The sequence below is a fragment of the Chrysemys picta genome, chromosome 2 (genome assembly GCF_011386835.1).
Source record: "Chrysemys picta bellii isolate R12L10 chromosome 2, ASM1138683v2, whole genome shotgun sequence".
NCBI classification, from domain to species: Eukaryota; Metazoa; Chordata; order Testudines; family Emydidae; genus Chrysemys; species Chrysemys picta.
This window is the reverse complement of record NC_088792.1, coordinates 84,148,753-84,171,206: the sequence shown is the minus strand read 5'-3', so window position 1 is coordinate 84,171,206 and position 22,454 is coordinate 84,148,753. Positions and strand designations below refer to the sequence as shown.

The 22,454-nt window shown below is 38.3% G+C and overlaps 1 protein-coding gene across 5 annotated transcripts; it reads right to left on the bottom strand.

The window, feature by feature from the left end:
* Positions 1–4,876: 4,876 nt before the first annotated feature.
* Positions 4,877–22,147, bottom strand: LZTFL1 (leucine zipper transcription factor like 1). 5 transcript variants are annotated; one of them, XM_005278610.3, is made up of 10 exons: positions 21,650–22,147; positions 19,588–19,712; positions 16,852–17,046; positions 16,379–16,439; positions 15,838–15,906; positions 13,028–13,093; positions 12,816–12,893; positions 9,757–9,930; positions 6,989–7,092; positions 4,877–5,943 (listed from the first exon to the last, which is right to left on the bottom strand). In XM_005278610.3, the coding sequence occupies exons 1-10, from the start codon at positions 21,740–21,742 to the stop codon at positions 5,925–5,927; spliced, it is 984 nt and encodes a 327-aa protein (XP_005278667.1). In that variant the 5' UTR covers positions 21,743–22,147; the 3' UTR covers positions 4,877–5,924. The 5 variants fall into 5 exon arrangements, with proteins under 5 accessions (XP_005278667.1, XP_065443171.1, XP_005278670.1 ...); XM_065587099.1 differs by having other exon boundaries at positions 16,852–17,683; positions 18,736–19,712; positions 21,650–21,747; XM_005278613.5 differs by having other exon boundaries at positions 21,044–21,661.
* Between the last annotated feature and the right edge of the window lie 307 nt (positions 22,148–22,454).

Sequence of the window (22,454 nt, the reverse complement as noted above, 5' to 3'; positions counted from 1 at the left end):
TGAAAGACATTATATGCAGCTAAGATCATTATCATGTCAGTACCTGCCTCACAATGTGATTTGTAGAGAACACTCTTGAAACAGCAAGGAAATGATCCCTGGCTTTGAAAGCATTCGCTTGGAGGGCTCTACTTGACAAGCTAGATATGCGTCAGCATGCACCACTGCTGCTATTTTGTTGTTGGTATTCTTTTGGACACCTCTTTCCAGTTTGAAATCTGCAAATTGTCAGCATGTTTAAATTATTGACAATGTAAATAAGCAGTCTAAGGGCTTGTCTATGCAAAGTTATTCCGGAATAGCTACTGTGCTTTAAAGTCACACCTTACCTTATTCCAAATTAACATTCAAGTAAAAAGCAACAGAGAGTCCTGTGGCACCTTTAAGACTAACAGATGTATTGGAGCATAAGCTTTTGTGGGTGAATGCCCACTTCGTCAGATGCATGTAAAGGAAATTTCCACGGGCAGGTATAAATATGCTGGCAAGAATCAGTCTGGAGATAACGAGGTTAGTTCAATCAGGGAGGGTGAGGTGCTCTGCTAGCAGTTGAGATGTGAACACCAAGGGAGGAGAAACTGCTTCTGTAGTTGGATAGCCATTCAGTCTTTGTTTAATCCTGATCTGATGGTGTCAAATTTGCAAATGAACTGGAGCTCAGCAGTTTCTCTTTGGAGTCTGGTCCTGAAGTTTTTTTGCTGTAAGATGGCTACCTTTACATCTGCTATTGTGTGGCCGGGAAGGTTGAAGTGTTCTCCTACAGATTTTTGTATATTGCCATTCCTGATATCTGACTTGTGTCTATTTATCCTTTTACGTAGTGACTGTCCGGTCTGGCCGATGTACATAGCAGAGGGGCATTGCTGGCACATGATGGCATATATAACATTGGTGGACGTGAAGGTGAATGAACCGGTGATGTTGTAGCTGATCTGGTTAGGTCCTGTGATGGGGTCGCTGGTGTAGATATGTGGGCAGAGTTGGCATCGAGGTTTGTTGCATGGATAGGTCCAGAATAAGAGTGCCTCGGTCCATTTCAGTGTAATCCAGGCTCTCACTCTGGAATAAGATTGTCCGCATGGAGTTATTCAGGAATAATTATTACACAATAGCTATTCCTGTATAACTCCATGTGTAGACAAGCCTTAACTACAGATTACATTTCTATTTCAATTTTAGCAGGCTTAAAGACTCCTACTCTCACTCCCCCCCCCCCGCCCTTCTACAAATGCCGAGAGACACTCTTAGTGAGAGACATTCACCACTTATACTATGCAGGCTTTACTATTGCTGATGATGCATGAGAAGGAAAGAACCTAGCTTGGCTTTCGGGCCTTAGGTGGACTTTTCAAAAATCTTGTAAAATGAGCACAATGGCTTTGGAAATCAGAGAGGTGCAATAACTAGGACCCCCATGATGCCATATAACCTCTTTTAAGAGTCAAGCTTCACTGTAAGAAAAACTTACAGATAACTTCTAGTTAGCTATTAAAATACATTGGACTGTCTGCCTGCCCACTTTACAATAATTAACAGAGAGGTGATGAAGGGATTCTTCTGCATTGTGTACTTGGCTTCATTTTAGCCTAAGTCTGTCTTGTTTACTCAGAATGACACTTCCGCTTCTTATACCTGATTTTTTCCTATACAAATGCTGCCCCTTAATACACTATATATTTTCAGTAGGAAGGCTGATTAGCCTTCTGCTGTACTATCCATTGGTCTTCTACATTCTGTCTCCATGACTTTGTGAAGAGATTGTGACTACTGAAAACTCGACCTTTTCATTTGTATGTACATACATATAAGTGATCACCTAGAATTTTTTGTAGATAAAGAATTTAAATTAAACAACGTGATCTATGTATTACAGGCATTTACAGGACTACCTAGGAAACACCTAGACTGATGTTTACAGGTCACGTGGACAGAATGACATGTAGCCACCCACAGCCACCACGTTAGCAGATCCAAGGATAATGATAGGTGTTTGGGACCAGTATATAGATGCAGATATGCTTTTTCTGAGTCATGCTTCCAGGTGGAGCTTATTATCCCCAACCAGGACATAAGGCATTGAAGCTTTTCTGTGATGCTCCAGGCACACTGACTGGGTCGGAGGAGGACCTGCAGGGAAAGCCCTGAGCATTACCAAACTTGGGCAGAAATTTTAGGCTGATGCTTATGCTCTATTTGTTATCAAGTTAACAATATAGCCAGGAAAGTGAATGGGCTAGTTCTGTGCTTAGCACAAGGTGGGAACTCTGCCTGTTTACAAGAGCTTTTAAAGTAATAGTTTCTGTTTGTCTACACACAAATTTGCTTTCAAATTATACTAGTCTGTTGCATTTACTTAATATATTTTTGAAGGGCTAATTTTTCTAGAAAGGTTTGTTTCTTGCTGAATTTATGAAGTTTAACCACCTGAAGCAATGAGATAATTTGCATTCACTAACCATAACCGTAAGCATCACTCTGCTGTAGTTTTGCAGTAGTTGGTGTCACTCAGAAGGCAGCAGTGGTCCTTTACAATGACAGAAAGAGACAAATAGAGGAACCCTCATAAAACAACTGTTAGCTAGTATTCCAGAATGATAAAATAGGCGGTTAAATGAGAGATCACTGTGGACCCTCAAAGACAAGTTATATGGGATATGGCCCAATTCAACAATCCTTGCTCATGTGAGTAGCTCTATTGAATGCAATGGGAATGTGTCCAGTGTAAGGAAGTGTAACCAGCCAGCCCTCTGTTAGGAAACTATTATTCACAAGAAAAAAACAGACAGTGGGGAATTTTATGAACACACTGGGAAGGGGTAGGGAACATACCCATTAAAATGTTAGTATCCAGCATGACCTCTGAGTTTATTAATGACCAACTGCTGGACTCAAATTATGTCCTACTGGTTGCTGATTCTGTCATAGTTAATAAAGATAAAGTTGAGCTGCCTGAATTTTGCTCTTGCAGAAAACATGCTTCATTTCTCGAGCACAAAAGCAGCTTAAGAGAGATTTGATTTTTTCCCGATCAGAGGATTATGGAGAAATTGTCTTTACATTTTTCTTTCAGGTAGAGCTAGGGAATTAACACCTCAACTGGAAGAAGTGTGTGGTGTTTATCAGAAGGGTAATGAATTTCCAAAGAGAAAAGGTGGTAGATGTGCAACTGGGATTCTCATTTGGGAGAAGTTCAGAAATACAAATTCATGTGTTAGCTTTAACTTTCAGCCCAGTGTTCCCACCTCAATGTAACATACACATTGTGTATTGACCCATGGATTTTTGAATAACCAGGCTAATGCCCAGTTTCAGTTGTATTAAGGGTTCCATTTGGTTTGGAATGCAGCAATCTCCAACCCAGCAACACAAGCCAACAAGAGCACATTACCCTAAAGTTTCATGGGCTGTATTAGGTCCCTGTTAAATACTGAGTCAAATTCATTATTTTGGCCCTGCTATTCAAAATTCTCTAAGTTTTGCCCAGGTTATCTGAAGAGTCTCTGTCCATGACCAATTGACTTCAGTGGTACTTAAGCACATGCTTAACTGCTTTGTCACATTGGGGTCTAAGACAGCGTAGGGATATCAATAATCACCAACTCTAGTTGTCTGAGTCAATAGCCCTGATTTATCAAAGAGTAAATGTTGGCCTGAATAATAATTTGAGACCTCTTGCTTTCCCTCTCCCAGCCTAACACTCCTAACCTATCACTGGGTTTTAGGACCCAGTTGTGAAACAAAGCATTTACCCACACTAGTAGTTCCATTGATTTCAATGGGACTACTCAACATGAGTAAGGGTTCAAAGAACTGGGCCCTAAACAAATAGCCCATAGATCTGTGGGGATATCAACACACTAAACCAGTGGCTCTAAGTTGGAAATGGAAGCTTTTGATATTTCCTTGAATGTATAAATAAGGCCAAATTAAGCTTTGAGAATAGCATCTGGTTCTATATATGTATTTCTCCCCCTATACAACATGCTGTATCTCACTGTTAGCATTCTTCTTCTATAAGAAGGGTTTAGAATAATTCAGTTTGAAATAACACTTACGTTTTAGTTGGTTAATACAAATTGAAGTATATAAAAATGTCCTGAACATGACCTCTACAACCCCAAATACATCACTGTAGTGTATTCCAACCAATGAAGTCAATCAGTTGTACCACCTTAGAACATAGACTCTTGGTCAAATTCTGTCCTAAATTACAGCTACAACCCACCCCCCCAAAGTTAGTGTTCCTGGGACACAATTTGTCCAAGGGACTTTATGGTTTGACTAAGGGTAAATGAATTGTATGAAAATGATGCAAGACTGACAGTGGTATTTTTAGGCAGGATTTGAACAAAACACCTAGCTACAAGAACGCATACCAGAAGGAAATTTCTTCATTATCTCTATATAAAGGTTTTATCCTGTACAAAGAAAGGGTTAGAGTTGCTATTTTTAATAAAGAGCAATGCTGTCCTCAAACTGATATTGTGCAAAATAATGAAAAGATGAGGACTAACAATAAATGGATTTAACTAGTCACGCTAACATCTGAGAATACTATAAAGCAACAGCTTCTAGTAGTTTAACTTAATACTGCACATACAATCTCACTATACCATTACCAATTTACTAATATTGTACTAGGGTAGTAGTATGTAGCTACAGAACATAGGGCCTAGTCTGTGGGCTAGGTCACTTAATCAATGAGGACTTCTACTTCAAAATAAAAGACAAAAGGAATCATACAGTCAAGAGCGATTTTAAAGCATAACTTTCTTCCTTGAGAGGGACATCACTACAAAAACCATCACCTTGTCCCCATGAAAAAGCAAACATGATGGTACTTATAAAGAAACCACACTCCAAAAATCCAGAGTTCGATGTTGGAAAACATAAATGGTTTTATTTAGAGTTGTATGCGACATATATATGAACAGAGACACAAACAGATAAAACATATTAAAACAGGCTGGCAGATAAATACAGAATGGTTTGAGTGCAAGAATTGGATAGCTGAGGGTGCAATAGAAAGCGGAGGAAAAAAAACTCCTGAAAGTTATTTCCCCACCAGAAAGTTGCTCTGTCACCAGCTTCCTCAGCCTCTCTCCATCCTACTGTCTTAACTTTAATACTTTGAAAGAATCAAGATTCCAGTGTTCAAGTTAAAATCTTTAGGAGTGCCCACGGGGGGAAAATACACTTTTCGGTTTGTATTCCTGTTGAGAAATTTAGATCTGTGATATACTGCAGAAGCCAGCAAGTATTTGTTTTCCTTTAAATCTGTACTAAACTGTTTGATAACAATAGATGTCCAATGTACATCTTTTACTAGTAATATCACTGTTACTTTGAGTACACATTCCTTGATTCCCCAATATTGCATATTTGTCCCCCTTTATCTAATGCACACCCTATATTCAGCAAATAACTTGCACAGAGGAAATTGGGCAGCCAGTAGGAAGATTAATCTTATGAAGTTAGCTTATGGGTGTTTTTCTGTGCAAGTTATGCCCGCAGCAAGAAAAAAACAAAGTCACATCTTAGGTATGTAAATTGCATCTCACAGCTATGTAAAGAAGAACTAATGAATATTTTATTTTAACAAAAATAAACTCCTTTCTTTGTAAATAACTGTCTTAATTTGGTTTTGCTATTGCCCAGGGAAAGAACAAGGTTAACTATTAAAAAGACAAGTTCAGAAACTAAGACACTCTATAAACTTGTTCTCATCTTTCAGTTCTTAAGTAAATAAAGTAGGAATTTCAGTTTCCTATCAACAAAAGGTTATTTTTAAGTGTTGGCAGAAGCAGAAAATAAACCATTCAAAACAAAATCTCTGAAAGTATTTCAACAAATCCCTTAAAGCAACACAACAATCTGTTCTCTTTGTGTGGCAGCTTCTTGACAGACCAAATGCTCTTCACATTTTAATCATCTGGTTCGTATCTAAGAAGAAAGAAGTTAAAGCTAGAGAGTATAATATACCTGATAGATATTTAGTCCTCAAAAGAGAAAAATCTCTTCAACCAATGCCAATTACTCATATCCGTGACATTTAATGGCAATTTACACTGCACAATTTAGAAGGATGCAACCAACTATTTTTCATTTTTTAAAAATTCTCCTTTTAAAACACAAACTCATTTGGCCAGTTTACCAGCCCTGCAACCAGTGGAATCAGCCCTGGTGGCCCACCCACCAATCCCAAAAGCCACAGGAAGCCAGATTCAGGCTTTCTGCCTCTATAGCAATTTTGGGGTCCCAATGGTCCTTCCCCACCTCTACTTCCGAGCAGCATAGCTCCAATGGAACAGGAACCCCTTAAAGAGATTCTTTCCTACACCCACTCAGTATGGGGCCACCCACTGCCCCTACAGTGTTTGTCCTCTTTCCCCTGCATGGATGGTGTAATGAGATAGTTCCACACTAAGGAAGGCCTGAGTGGTTAGGTCACTAGCCTAAGATGTGGAAAACCTGGGTTTAAGTCCATGCTATGCCACAGACTTACTGTGTGATTTTGGGCAAGTCACTTCGCCTCTCTGTGCTTCAGTTCTCCACCTGTAACTTGAGATGGTTGGGAGTCTAGGTACCTACCCAAGCCAGGAAGGCAAAAGAAGTCACCCCTACCCGACCTTGGCATTAGGAACAGGAGAGAATGGTGGTGCAAAAGAAGCAACTGCCACCTTCTTCTGCACCTCTGTGCATGGATCTTGTGGGCGTGTTTTGACTCTGTCATAATACCATGAAAATTGTTTCCTAACAATGTGTATGTGCAGCATGCGGTAAAGGTGCCAATTTAATTTTAATGTTTTTAAAAACTCATTGATATTTTGAAGAAAAATAGGTCAAAGTTGGCATATCCAAAGTTTGACAACAGCCCTACTGAATTTGTTCCAAAGAGACATTAATAAACTGGCTTTAGGAGAATCTGTTTTACAATGTGGAGGTGGAACAGACTTCTTGAGAGAAGAGATGGAAGAGCACCACTTACCTTGAAAGTCTTCTCCGTAGATCCTTTATCTGCTCATTCTTCTTGTTGAGAATCTCTTTCATGTTGCGGTAGGCAGCTGTTTGCTGGAACTTCTTCTCCAACTCCTGCTCAACAGGATCATCAATGCATTACAATTAAAAAAAAAAAAATCTAAAACAGTTTTTTTTTAAAAAAAGAACAATTCAGTCCAGTGTTCAGTCTAGCTCTTCCCTGTCCAAAATTCTTGCTGCTGTTATTATCTACTTTTGATCAATACTCAACGGGTATTAATGAAACACTTATGGAACTTTTGGTGATACTGACTGTTATGTAACAAAACTTGTACTAGAAACATTTGGCTTTTGTTTAGATAATGCCTACTACAGTGGGGCTCTGCACAGGTACCATGGTGGTGAACAACCTTATTCAAACAGATTTAAAAAAAAGAAACAAAAAAAATACTTGATCAGATATTGAGCTGGGCACTTTAATAATATCACAAAGTTACAGGCAAGTGAATGAATAGCAAATGCAGATTGCACACTTTTAGCTCACAGTTCAAGTATACTCATGACCAAATCAAACACTGGCTAACCTAGACTACTTCAGAATATCCAGTCACTTCTCTACAATCTACTTGCAAGCCTTCAGTCAAGTAAATATCATAGTTTAACGCCCTGTGATCCAAAGCGTTCCAGTTGTTTTGGAAAACCCTATAAATGTGATGTACAAGCAGTTACATTTTAAAAGACTTGTGTGATGGATCAGAAGTCTACAAGTAACAACAAGTATAGCTACCACAAACACAGATTTAAGCTGATATCCATGCATCTTTATGATGTATGCTGCAACCTGTAAAGTAGTATTTTTGTCTCTAAACAAACTTTTATTTTGTAGGTCCAAATACAAATAGCATAAGATAGGTTATTAAAAAAAACAAAAAAACAAAAAGTGTGATTTTATTTTCTTCTCACACCAATAAACCCCTATTCTGCTGAGTAGCTCACACTTGTTCCAGTAATACTAAGGTGCCATCTACCAAATTTGAACAAAACAACAAGAATTCTTAATTACCTAGTACAAAGCTTTCCCAATTACACTCCTCCTTGCATTAAAAGTTGATCTTAGGAGATAAGGAACATTAATTCTATTGAGGGAAGTGTTACAGACGTCAAAGAGAGACTTTTAAAAAATATGCATATGTATACATGTTAGTGTCTACTGTTACCATTAGAAAACATGGAATATCTCTTGAAGCCCAAACAAATCTTTCCCTTCATTTCCATATGACAAACTGGATTTCTTCTTTCAGTTTTTAAGTATTTTCTATTACTTTAAAGCTGACATGGAACAGGGTGAATTGAAATGAAGGTATAAAATAATTTACATTTGAATAGCATCTTTCCTTCTGCAGGGTTCACAAGTATTTCACAAGCCAGACACACAGCATATCAATGAAATACAGCTAGCTACTGGGTCCAAAATAGCAACCTATCCATGCAAAAGCAGGCTACACTACATTGGGAATGGGGAAGTTTTGGTCAGACACAATAAGATAAACTATACCTCTTACGAAGAACAGTGTCCATACAGTGTAGACAGGACCTTTGTTCTCATGTGGCGACCTCTACATAATTAGCATGACAATCCACTTATCTATCTTATGGTAAACTAGGCTCTTATGCCTTCTATCTAATCCTTAGAATCCTTAGATCACTAAATTAACCCCACAGGCTGTCATATAACCCCCAATGACAGGGGAAAAAAAAAAAAAAAAAAAAAAGGTCATTTAAAAATTTGTACGAAACTAAAGAACGAGGCTGGCAGCCTTGAGACTGTCAGAAACAAAATGTGTTCAGTGGCATTCCCCAACTTGGCTTTTTGTTGTAGATAGTTGCCAAACACATTTCAGACAGAGGACTTCAACAAAAACTATGTTCTCTGTTTCAAAATGAATGTAAGATTACCCTTGTTTCATGCAAAATTAACATGCCATTTCCATACAGCTATACTTGTATACCAGCATAGGCCTAGAAACAATCTGTTAACTAGTGTTCCCTCTACTGGTTCTACAGAGAAGAAAAACAGCATGCGGTGAGTCTTTCTGGATGACATCATTAGTTCAACTGTGCATTTATGCCTACATTTTTAGAGTGTTGCAGGGGAAGTTGTCAATGGTAATTATCAAACCAGATGCTCACATCACTTTCAAGATGTAGGGGATCAAATTGAAGAAGTTAATCCCTCTTCCCCAACCCAACCCACCCCACAACAGTGCAGTGTGTCATTTTCAGCTGCAGTCTGTGAATCAGAAATATGTTCAAGCACAAATTCACCATTACAGCACTCACTGTAGACTTTCCAATACAAATCTGGTGTCTCAATTGATTACTATCCATCCAAAGTAGCCAGCTTCCACAAGGCAATCACCACTTTCTTGTGGTGGGAATCTGGTGCTACCAACTTTTCACAGAGGTACAAGAAAATCTTCATTCTAAAGATCTGCTGTCAGTGTTCACAATCATTCTGAAATGGCCGCAGAAGCTGTATTTAAGTGTCCATCTGATTCGTACCAACCAGTGGGCTGTGTTCCATATCTATGAACTAGACTATGCTCTTCACTCTTTAACAAGGGAAGAATATTAAAAAAAAACTCACCAAAATATGGTGTGATGTATCCCTAATAATCTGCATGCAATATACAGAATCTTTGTTACATTAGTAGATAGCCCCAAAAAAAAAAAAAAGTGAACAAAGAGCTTATCTATACACTGCAATAAGAAGCTAACCTTTTCAGCTGTAGATAACTGGTCCTGAACCTTGAGTAGGTCATGCTTTGTTGTCACCAAGTTCTCTTCCAAGAACTTTTGGTTTGCAGTACTGTCATTCAGGGTCTTCTCAAACTGGCACCTCAGAGCAGACACTGTATCTTCCAGTTCACTTATATCCTGAGTTATATTAGTCTTCAAAAGAATAAATATTAAAATGATTTTTTTTTGCAAAATCCTAAATGCAAGAGTGTATTTTAAATTATTTGTTGAAAATGATAACAGAATGTCTTTAAATGGCAAACCCCGTCCCACAGATCCCAAAGCATTAAAATAATACATGTTTAGACTTCAGAAAGTGTCAATAAATACATTTTAGGGTGAATGGAAAGGCTTCTTTTCTGCCAAGATTTCAAATTCTTAGAAACTGCTTCATTTCTTTGTGGGAATTAGATTCCATTATCTCCTGTCAGTTATCATTTAGGATATAAATTACACACTGTATGAAGTGTATAAAGAAGTTTACAGAATAGAATGAGAAAATACATGGCTATACTGTGGCTTTTAAAGCCATTGACATGTTATGAGAGGTGTAGAGGAAAAGTGTGTGCGTGTGTAAGGAACAGGAGCTGAAGCCACACTGTTTGGAGGTGAGATACAAGAAGAATATCTCCATAGTTACCAGGAAAGTACACCCTAATAGCAACTGTTCTATCCGGTGAAAAGAAGCAACACACACTCCCTCGAGCACCAGCTCTGGGCCATATGTGTGTTCAGTTAACTGCCATGTCCATGTGCATTAAAACCTCTCATTTATAAGAGAGAGGTATCTGATTACTAGACTCTTGAAAATAACATTGTGTTGAAACAAAAGAATGACAAATCTCAGTGCATTTGTATCAGGACTCAGAAAAGGTGTGAACTACCAGGGCCTCAAAGGAACCAAAATCTAAGAAGGAAGTTCAGGCCTGTTTCATGCTAGGGAGCTAAGAGCCAAGAGCCAAGAGCAGGAATTCAGTTAATATGGTATTCACGGAGAATCAAAGTTTACTTTATCTGAATAATGTTTTGGTATTGAAGCTGTGTTGATAGATGCTACACAGTTAGGAAATTGCATTGGTCTCTGGGCATAGTTTGTTCCTCAGTAGTTCACATGCCTTCTCTTCATATTTTGAACTCACGAATGACTGGGTCTCTGTGACAGACATGATTTGTTGTAGTTGTGATGAAAGTAGTTAGACGGGATGCAAGTATTTTAAGCCCATGTTAACCTGGGCCATTAAAGCATGATTAGGATATCATTTAACTGACATTAATTTTATTAAAAGGCACGGTGACACCAGTTACACTTAAAAAGCAGACTCCGGCCACCTAATATTTTCAGAGATGAATGTGGAGTACATTAATTCTTCACCTGTCCCCATTAGGAAAACATCTATTTTAGAAGTTCTATTAACCAGAATAATCCCATGTAGGGTCACAATTCCTTTAAGAAGGAAATCAAAATTTTTGAAGACTATATTTTAAAAAAGGGTAAGCATGGAGGATCTAGGAGATCGGCTGAAAAAGATTTCAACCTGTGTAAATAGATTTCAAGCTGTGTAAATATTTCACTGCAAAATAGGTTCAATCACATATATATGCCCATGAAAAGGAAATTTAAGAGCTGAAGGAGAAGTGGGTGGCCAGGTGGAGGAAAACAACTGGCTTGATGGGAACTGCAGGTACTCAACAACCTCTGAAAGTTAGGCCAGCTGATGCCTACACAGAGAGGCAGCAGATAAGACTGGTCTCCAGGCCTTTAAAACTAATAGGGTAATAACTACAGTTATAAAACTTAAGTCAGATAAGAAAAGTATTTGCCGTGAACTTTAAATCAAACTACCATTGAATAATATTATTGTATGAAAATAACAGATCCTAAAAATCATTAAGGGGCATTATAACATATTAAGAAAATAGAGTACATACCATAAACCATTTAGAAAGCAAAATAAAAAGAAACTTGGATTTAAAATATGGAAAAATTATGGAAACATACAATTTTTTTAAGACAGGGAATTGATAAACTCACTTCAAAGTTAGCAATATTGTGGTATTAGAAATGTCAATTTTTCAACTTTACTTTCATAAAAGGCAGAAAAAGCTAAATAGGACTAAAACATTTCAACTCATGTTACAAGTTGAACTGAAATACTTTAAAAATATTTAAAAAAAACTGTTGGGTATTCCCATTATTAATAAAATAAATGTATAGGCCCCCCCAAATTTTTTTTTTTTTTAAAAGGTGAATCAAAACAGATTTTTTCAATCTGTCAGCAGTTCAGGTTTTTCCGTTTCTGTGTTTTTCCTGCAATGATTAATCATATTTGGATCATCAATTTTTACAGGAGAAATCTGAGACCCTCAATTCAGGTGTAGACAGGTAAATGTAGGTAGAACTATTTTTGACAAAGTGTTTAAGGTGTATTTGCAATTTAGAGGTCTGTGGGTTTGATCCTATACTCAAGTAAGTCAATGGCAAAACTCCCACTGACTCCATTGGTATAGGCTCTGATCCTATTTGTGCATGTTTTTAAACCCCTTAAAAGTTTGAATCAGAACAATATATATTCTCCTCATGTGTATGCATAGCTCTTTTTGGACTATGTCCAAAAAGAGCTATGCATACACAATAACATTGTGTACAATGTAATACAATAACATTGACCAAGACAGACCGAACATTTTATTACTCAATCAGAAAGGAAAACTAGATGACACCTCTTTACTAACAAAACAGGAAAAAACAAAAAGAAAAACAGAACAAAACATATACCTATTAATATCAAACTCCTTTTGATCTTTAGAATACAAAGAAACAAACTTTGGAATGGTACTTACTGATAATTTCCTACCATGGATTAGGTCACACATAAGCATGAAATATTTTTCTTAAAGGATCAGAGCCCTAAATGTTAGTGGGACCATGGCAACCCAGAATAGGACCTTTGTATGCCCCACAAAGCTAACTGCACCTGTCAGGTCTAATTAGCTCTACACAACGTGGTAATGCTAGTTCAATGGAGAAAACAGCCAACCTTTTGATCTCCCTGAATCATCTGTAAATCCTTCAGTGATTTCTCTAGTTTTGATTTTTCATCCAATGCACTTGTAGCCTGCAATAAATTGGAAAGACAAAGCTTAATAAAGCAACTTTTACTGGAAATGAGAGAATTACAATGGTGTTCTTTCTATGTAGGTATTTTAAAAATGTACATATATTTACTATCCAGGTTCATAGTGAGTTTACCTGTGTTTCTATTGTCTTGAGTCTGGTCTTCAGTTTTTCATTTTCTTCTTGAAGTCTTGTAATTTCCTTTTGGTAAATAAAAATTAGTTTTATCATGAACACTCTTGCATGACTGAATTTGATAGACTTGCAGTTATTTTCAATTATTTCATGTAAGTAAATATATTTTCTAGTTTAGAAAAGCTAGCTACTATGTCAATGCTTAAAAAGATGACCAGCACACTGTGGGTCATTGGTTTTTCTTGATGGGTTTGATCCTGCACGGTCTTGGGCATCCAGGCCTCAACAGAGCAGAGAACTTAAGCATGTTCTTACCTAAGTATATGAGCAATTGCACTGTAGTCTATAGGACTATTTACATGCTTAAGTTAAACATATGCATAAGTTGTTTACTGGATCAGGGTCAGAGCACTCAATACCTTGCAGGATCAAACTACAGGATAAGGTATAATATTAACTGAAACAAAAGTAAAATTGCATTTTAGAGATATATATCTTATTCGTGGTATTTGTCAAAATGCTTTCCAATCAACAGGACAGGAAACAATTTATTAATGGTCACTGTTTAAAATGTGACAAATAGGCTCTTCTGAAAATCAGGCAACCCCTCTCAAAAGTCCTTTTAGCCAAGTAGGAGTGTAAGTGATCTTCAAATGTTTATTTTAAAATGTATTTGTTTAGTCTTCATATATATTATGTCAGTGGTTCTCAACCAGAGGTATGTGTAATCCTGGGGGTACTCAGAGATCTTCCAGGGGTACATCAATTCATCGAGATATTTGCCTAGTTTTACAACAGGCTACATAGAAAGCACCAGCGAAGTCAATACAAACTAGAATTTCATACAGACAATTACTTGTTTATAGTGCTCTATATACTATACACTGAAATGTAGGTACAATATTTATATTCCAATTGATTTTATAATTATATGATAAACATGAGAAAGTAAGCAATTGTTCAGTAATAGTGGCTGTGACACTTTTCTATTTTTATGTCTGATGTTGTAATCAAGTAGTTTTTAAGTGAGGTGAAACTTGGGGTACGCAACACAAATCAGACCTCTGAAAGGGGTACAACAGTCTGGAAAGGTGGAGAGCCACTGTATTATGTCAACAGTTGGGGAATGAAATAGTTTAAATATTAAGGCTGTGATCCTACTGTTATTTATGTCTATGGACGTAGGACTGGAAGGGACCTCCTGGGTCATCAAGTTTGCAGGCCTGTCATACAATCCCTTTCATGCTTCACTTTAAACACGAGTAATTCCATTTAAAATTAACAATTACTCTCCTGCTTAAAGTTACTCACGTGCCTAAGTGTTTGCATGATTGAGGCCTAAAGAGCTTTCAAGTTCACTTTTATAGTTATATTTACCATGTTCACCTTGGTATTCTTTCTTTCAAGTATTTAGGAATAACTGGCACAGCACCACAAATAGTTTTCCCTACCTACTTTGACTTTTACTTAAACACAATATCTGTAGAACCAACTATTTTATTAAATATCATACACAGTGGTATGATCAATGTATCTATATACGACTTCTGAATTCATTTACACCTTGTCTAACTACTGTTATATCTTTACATTTATAATTGTGTCATAAGGCCTTAAAAACCTTACTCCAGAATGAATGCTACACAACCAGAGAATGGACTTTTTCCTAGCTTACCACCTCAAGGAAATATCCTTCTCCTCAAACAATCCTGAAAACCTCTTCTCTGCACAGTGATTCCAGAAAAACTACTGACATCACGCTGCCGAAAAAGTTTGCTTTGCAACAACAGTTACCTTTCACGTGGGTGTTGTTCCTGCTGAGTCTGTCTGCTGCTTCCTATGTTTTGTGTCACAAAATGTGACAATGTTTTATTGGTCACAGTAAATTTACATTTCAGCTTTGAACCACCTTTGCAAAAAAAATTGTATTTGGATAAAAAAATGCAGTGTAATATTCTAATATGTAGTGTTGGATGTTCTAATTATATTCAGTTATAAACAAAAGGAAATTTGTTAAATGTTAATATTCACATTAAATATAAAAATTAAAACACATATAGGAGTCTCCAGCTTCACTTGATCACTTGGTGACAGAGACAGAAAATACAGCTCATCACTGAAAAATCTCATGAGAGTCCATGCATTACTAAGTTCTTGAAAAGCTAGTTCTATTTCTTTATATTAAGTTTTTGGGTTATTTAGTAGTCTAAACTATTGCTGAATGAATCACCATTAAAAAAATTAATTTGCTTTACAACAAATTTGAAAATCTGTAACAAATAGGAAATTGGAAATTTCTAATGTTGAAAGGCAAGTTCTAATTGTTTTGCTTTTAAACTGTGGTTCAATTAGAATTTAATTTAAACTAATGCAAAAATAAAAATGAAAAAGAAATAGAATTTGACTTTGAAAATCTCCAATATCCCATTCACACCAATGATGAGCTGCATTACTTGTGTTTCAATCTACTTCCCAGCAGGAAGTCCAGTCTTATGAAGATCAGCAAAACATCACCTCCCACTAATCCTATTAATTAAATAGAGAAACTGTAACAGTAATCATTTTTTCTAAAATGCATGCAAAATAAGTTTTAATATTTGCAATAAATTAAATGCCAAAGCACATAATTTAATGAATCTTCAAAAGTGTTTCATTTATTGAAGTGACTGTAGTTTTGTAGCGTACTAGAGTGCATAGTAAATGGTGTCTAATGTATTATGCAAACCCTGATTACTGGGTAGCATCCTAAGTTCAGTTGAATAAATTAAATGCTCATGAACTCCAAATATGTCAAGGGAAAGAATTCTTACCTTGTTTAGCAGCTCTGAACCACCTTCATTTAATGGCGCAAGTTTAGGCTTAATAAGCTCTGAACTGGGCTAAAGTAATGACAAAGACACAAAAAATTAAAATGATGTGTTTTCTTTCTAGCTTTTTTTTAGTAATTAAAATATTTCTCCAACTCTATCCTTTCTGCTGTCTGGTGAAATGCAACGAATGATTGCTTATTCTGAATTAATTTTTTTATTTGTTCAGACTTGGGCGCTCTCATTAAAACTAACAAATCTTATATAACTTGTTTTCAATTTTTAAAATATTTGCAGAGTAGGGGGTCATGGATCTGTGTTCAAGTTGCCACTTGAGCACGTTGAGGGTACGCTAAGAAGTGTCTGTATATAGATTTTGGAGCTTAACTTTAGGCTGCTATTTTTGAAAATCTTTAAAGGTTACTTCTAGCATAAATACCTTTCCTCTTAAGCACAAGGAAATAGTCTATAGTAAACATATTTAACATGTGTAGTGGATTTATAAGGCATTTGATTATAGTATTTTAGAGTAACAAATCTCTACCTTCTTGTTTGAAGATGTAAATTCAGCCTTTTCAAATTCAGCAACTTGCTCTAACAATTCTCTTGGAGAGAAAAATAAAGCGAAACATTAAGTTTATTAGACAAATAATCTTGTTAAACAATTTACAAGTCTGCTGCTGTGCTTCTTATTCAAGTAAGACTTCAATTAGGTGCACAGGATCAAATCCTAGATCAGTACAAAAAAGGCAACATAAGTATGCCCTATATACAAATAAAAATAAATAAGCAAGTTATAGGCAAGCAGGATTATTATTTACATTGGCAAATCACTTCATGAAGAAGTTAAAATCATCATCTTTTAATTGAAAAATTGCATCTCAAAGTAAATTGTCATTGGTAAATACACCACTAAAATAATTTTCTAAGATTAGGAGCTGAACCTAATAGTATTTAGTCACTTTAAAGGTATCAGTGAAACTGTTCTCTATTTCTATATAATTCAAATGAGGTTACCGATTTTCCAGCTCAGAGATGTCAGTCTGTAACTTAAGGTACCACTTCTCAGCCTGAGAAAAGAGTTGGCGTAGAAGTAACACATTGGTGTATGACGTGTTAATGAGTTCGGATTCCACTTCACTGTGTACCACAGTCTGCAACCCATCCAACATTTCTGTCACCTCATCTATTGTGAAAGTCTCCTCCACCAGCCTAAACAGAAAAGTCACATGTATCATAAAAATAACAATCCAATCCAAAAAACTTCACGAGATCAGATAATGCTTGCAGCTAACAAAAGGACCTTTTAAAAAAAGCCGTGTCGATGTTTGCGGTATGATGCTGTTGAGAAAAAGGTAAGTGTCTTTCTGGAATGTATTAACAGTAGTGTTGTATGTAAGACACAGGAGGTAATTGTTCTGCTCTGCTGCGCTGGAATACCGTGTCTAGTTTTGGGCACCACATTTTACAAAACAAGTGCACAAGTTGGAAAGAGTCCCCAGGAGAGCAACAAAAATGATAAGAAATTTAGAAAACATGACTTCTGAGGAAAGGTTGAAAAAGGTGGACAGGATTTGTCTAGAGACAAGAAGGCTGAGGAGGGACATGATAACGTCTTCAAATATGTAAAAGGTTGTTAGGAAGAGGATGCTGATCAATTTTTTTCCATGTCTACCGAGGGTAGGACAAGAAGTTTGCAGCAAGGGAGATTCAGGTGAGATATTAGGAAAAACATTAACTATAAGAACCTGTTCCAGTGCTTAACTGTCATCTAGGGAAGTTGTGGAATCCACATCATTGGATGTTTTTAGAAACAGGTTAGACCTGTCAGGGATTGTGCAGTGTCAGGCTAAAAAAAATTAACAGAATATTAGAAATCATTAGGAAAGGGATAGATAAGAAGACAGAAAATATCATAATGCCACTATACAAATCCATGGCATATCCACAGCTTGAATACTCCATGCAGTTCTGGTCAACTTTGTGATGCTAGTAAACCAAAGGCCAGCTCTGGCCAAGGCCGTAGGTGTTAGCTTAGAACTGAGAAACTCATAGCTGGAAACCAAACTAGCTCACCTGTATGTTAGTTTTGTTCAAAATAGGTATTAGTCTTCTAAGAACGTATTTAGTGTTTAGACTCTATGAAATGCTTGTAAATTGCTTTAATCTCACTAATTTCACTTGTAATGTCTATATTCCATGCTATAAGGAAATATGTAAGTTTTGCTTTATAGCTTTAAAAATATTTGCTCTGAACTTGTGAACCCAGGCACGGGCCGTTAAGAATCATCACAATACAAAGGATTTATGAATGGCCCTATCACAGCTCAGAAATGAGCTGGTCTCATCGACTGGAAGGCCAAATGTAAAAGATAAAACAGGGTCACAGGAAAATGTCATCTTTTTGCTGTTTGAACTCCCACAGGGCCAGAGTCTCTAAACTGAAGCGAGAGATCCCCCAGGTTTATCCCTGGGTTTACCCTGAAAGACATCTTGAATTGACAGATTACTATAACTCTGTCACTCTTAGGATTTAGGCTGCAACTACTTTGTGTTATACGCTTGCTTGGTTTAACTTGTAAATGGCTTTTATTTCTTTTTCCTAGTTAATAAACCTTTAGTTAGTTTATTACAGAATTAGCTACAGCCATGGTCTTTGGTGCAAGATCTAGGGTACCAATTTTCTGAGGTAAGCGACTGGTCTCTTGGGACTGGAAGAAACCTGAATATTTTATAACTTTTGGTGTAAGTGACCATTAATCACTAAGTCCAGCTTGCCTGGATGGCAAGATAGACGAGAGAGCCTAAGGGGACTGTCTGTGATTCTATGGTAAGACTGATATAGTGATCCAAGAGTTCACATTTTTAACTGGGTTGGTGAAATCTAGTTGTAAAACATACCACCAGTTTGGGATGTCTGCCCTGTTCTTGACAGTCTGGTCTGAGGTAGGCACTCATGGTCATGAGCCCGTCCAGACAGCATGACATCCCCATCTCAAAGAAGATATAATAGAATTGGAAAAGGTACAGAAAAGGGCAACACAAGTTATTAGGGATAAGGAAGAGTTTACAGAGATTAAAAAAGACTAGGACTGTTCATCTTAGAAAATAGATGACTAAGGGGACGTATGATAGTGGTCTATAAGATAATGAACGGTGTGGAGAAAGTGAACAAGGGAGTGTTATTTACCCCATCACATAATTTGAGACCCATGAAATTAATAGGCAACAGTTCTAAAACAAACAAAAGGCAGTACTACTTCACACAACACACAATTAACCTGTGGAACTCATTTTCAGGACATGTTGTGAAGGTCAAAAGTATAACTGGGTTCAAAAAAGAATTAGCTAAATTCATGAAGGATAGGTTCCTCCATCAGCTAGGATGGTCAGAGATGCAACCCCATGCTCTGGATGTCCCTAAACTCTGACTGACAGAAGGTGGGACTGGACTACAGGGGATGGATCACTCGATAGTTGCCCTGTTTTGATTATTCCCTCTGATGCACTGGCCACCCTCGGAGAACAGGATACTAGGCTAGCTGGACCATTGGTCTGGCCCAGTACGGCCGTTCTTATGTTTTCCTTGGCAGGGATATACAGACCCATTGCATACAAATTAGCTATCTTACATACATGTGAAGTCAAACATATTTGATACATAATTTAACAGATGCCTCAGGATTAATCCTTGGCAGAAGAGTCTTGCTCTCCTCAGGCTTTTGCTTTATTATTATTCCCTCCTCATGGTACCTGCTGTCCTTAAGATCCTGAAAGCAAGAATCCACTGTCTTGAGACGGAGGCCACGCTTGGAACGAGCGAAGCGCATGTAATTGATCACTTCATTCTGGTGGTGATCATTTAGACCCAGCTCCGCCTGTGGATCAGGGGACACAGTAAAAGTTAACATATATATGAGATAAATCTAACATAGAAGACTTAGGTCCAGCTCCACAAAGGTATTTAGGCTTCTAATTTCAATGGAAGTTAGGAATTTAAATACCTTTGTGGACCTGGGTCTTCCTTCCCAAATGGTTTCTGTACTAGCTTTTAAAGTTTAAATACCTTTTTTAAAATTGAAGCTTCTCTCTTAACATCTCAGATAATTAAATCTGAACAATTTTTTACAAATAGGATTGACTTTACACTATTGTTTATGCTTATTTACTGTGTGCATGTCTGAGTCAGCTAAGACAATGAAAATAACTTTGGAATGCTCATCTTTTTTTGGGGTGGACAGAAATTGATGATTTTTGGGGAAAAAATTGACTTTTTAAATTTAAATCAGTTTTTAAAATTTTATTATTTAAATTATAATAAGTTTTTCTTTTAAAAAGAAACCTGTTTAAAATTAAATCTGAATTTAATAAAAAATATGTTAAGGCCTAAATTAATAATAATCTCTTAAAACATTTAAATGAAAAATAAATATGCTGAATCCAGCCTCTAGCAAAGGCTTCTTTTCTATATACATAATAAGGAAATAAACCTAACTTCTGAGGTCAAGCTTTATAAATATGATACAACAGGTCATGTAGTATTAAGCACTTGTTTTGTTTAATAAAAATAAATTTTATATGCTGTTTTGTGTGATAAATTTCAGTTACTATCCTAATTCAGCTTGACACATGTCATGATCGAAAAGTTAGTAAATAAGCAATATATTATTCACCATTTTCTAACATATGAAAAACGTACACTTAATTAGAATCTGAAAATATTAAGCTATGTAATTCCTTAAATAAATGTATGTAGTTCCAGTGTACCCTCCTAGGTAGCACAAAGATGTACCAAATCTAGTGTAAAAGCTCTATTTACTTGTAAATCAACATGTTGTAATGGTTGTATCATCCAATGAGACTGCACCACTTTTTTTTAGAAAACAACTGAAGTACAAATGGAAAAGTTGTTTACAATTGATGATTTAACTTGAGGCTTGACATTTGGTGAGTTAAATAGCCTTGATTTAGACCAATCCACCCTGCCTTTGTTTATTGTTTCCATGCACTAACTGTAATGCCTGGCTAGAAACAATACTGCAGGGAAAGGTTCAGTGTGAATCCAAAGCTAAAAGTGGATTTAACGGCAGCCAAGAAAACGACACTGGATTCCTAACAGCGATAAAACCAACTCACACTGTTTTCTTGCAAGCCTGACAGCATTTGCTGTTGTTCGCAAAGCCCCAGCTCCCAGGGCCAGGTGATTTACCTGACAAGCTTAAGTTTTGTTTAGAGAAGCAAAATAAGTTTCCAACCCTCAGGGTTGTGGAGAAAAGCTTGAAAACGTGACCCTCTCCCTGCCAGGCGAATCCTGAGCGAACACTGTGGGCTGCTTTCCAAATGCCGCTCTTGCTTTCTAGGCCAGTCTCCTGAGGTCTGCGCCTGAGGCTGGGAATCATAACAATGGCGCCTACAGTGGCAGCTCCTGCTCGACCTGACCATGACTGACGGCTCGGGCAAAGCCACCCTGGCGCCGCTCAACTAAGCCGCCCCCGGCCTGGGCCAGCAGCCGCCCGGGGACTTGGGGCGGGGTTCAGCGCCTGGTCCCGGGCCGCCCCGCGCGGAAGGATGAGATGGGGGCGCGTCTTTGCATCAGCCTGAGCATCTCGGCCGTTATCCGGCGGGGCTCCCCTGCGGGGATGGGCGGGGCCATGTCCCGGCCCGCTCGCTCCTGACGGCCCCAGGGGCGCTGACCCCGCACAGGCTGGGGGAGGCGGCCGGGGCGAGGGAACAGGGATGCTGGGGTCGCGGGCTCAGCATGGTCCCAGAGCCGGTACCGCCCCCAGATAGGCCCGGAGGCAACTTCGTTACTCACCATGGCGATTCTAACGGGTACCTGGAGGCGACGGTTGATTATACAGCGACGGTTGCCATGGAGAACAAAACCTCGCGAGCCCTGTACTACCATCTCATTGGAAGATTCTCGCTCACGTGGCCGGAAGTAAGGGGGCGCGGCAGCCTAAGGGATTCTTTTCTGCCTTGCGCGGATTTTAGGGGGACACGTTAGTGGCTGTGGCGGTTTCCAAGGGAGACGGAGCCGCGATTTGCTCCCGGAACTCCCCCCGCCCCCTTCACATTGCACGTGCCCAATAGCTCGTCTCTCGCGCTCTCTGCACTGAATGCGTTGATTTGAGCGCCCAGGCCAGAAGGGGGCGCGCGCCTCCCTTCCACAGCAAGCGCTGCTCACCTCGCCCGTTGACTCCCTGGTCCCCCGTTTAACGCGTTGCCTATGGGGCGCAGTCCTGGCTCCTGCGGAGCCACATGGGGCTGGCCATGACGCTAACCCTCAGTGGCCAGGATCCTCCCCTAGGTTGCCTGCTTCACACGGAGGGGGCGTGGCTGATCCCCTGCAGCCTGGTGCTGCAACGAGGGGTGCTGCTTCACTCCCTGGCTTGAAGGGGTTTCCATTATATGCAGGGTTTACAGTTTGGTTCAATAGCTCTCAGCACCCCCACCCCCATACACATTGTTCTAGTGCCCCTGTCCCTGCCTTGCAAAGGGGGAAAGGTGGTGTGTGGTGCAGAGCCGCGACTGCCTCACACCTGTGTAACTTCCTCAACGCCAAGCCAGTTGGTCCCCACTCCAGCACAGCAGCCAGAGCGGAGCTGGGTGTGGCAATA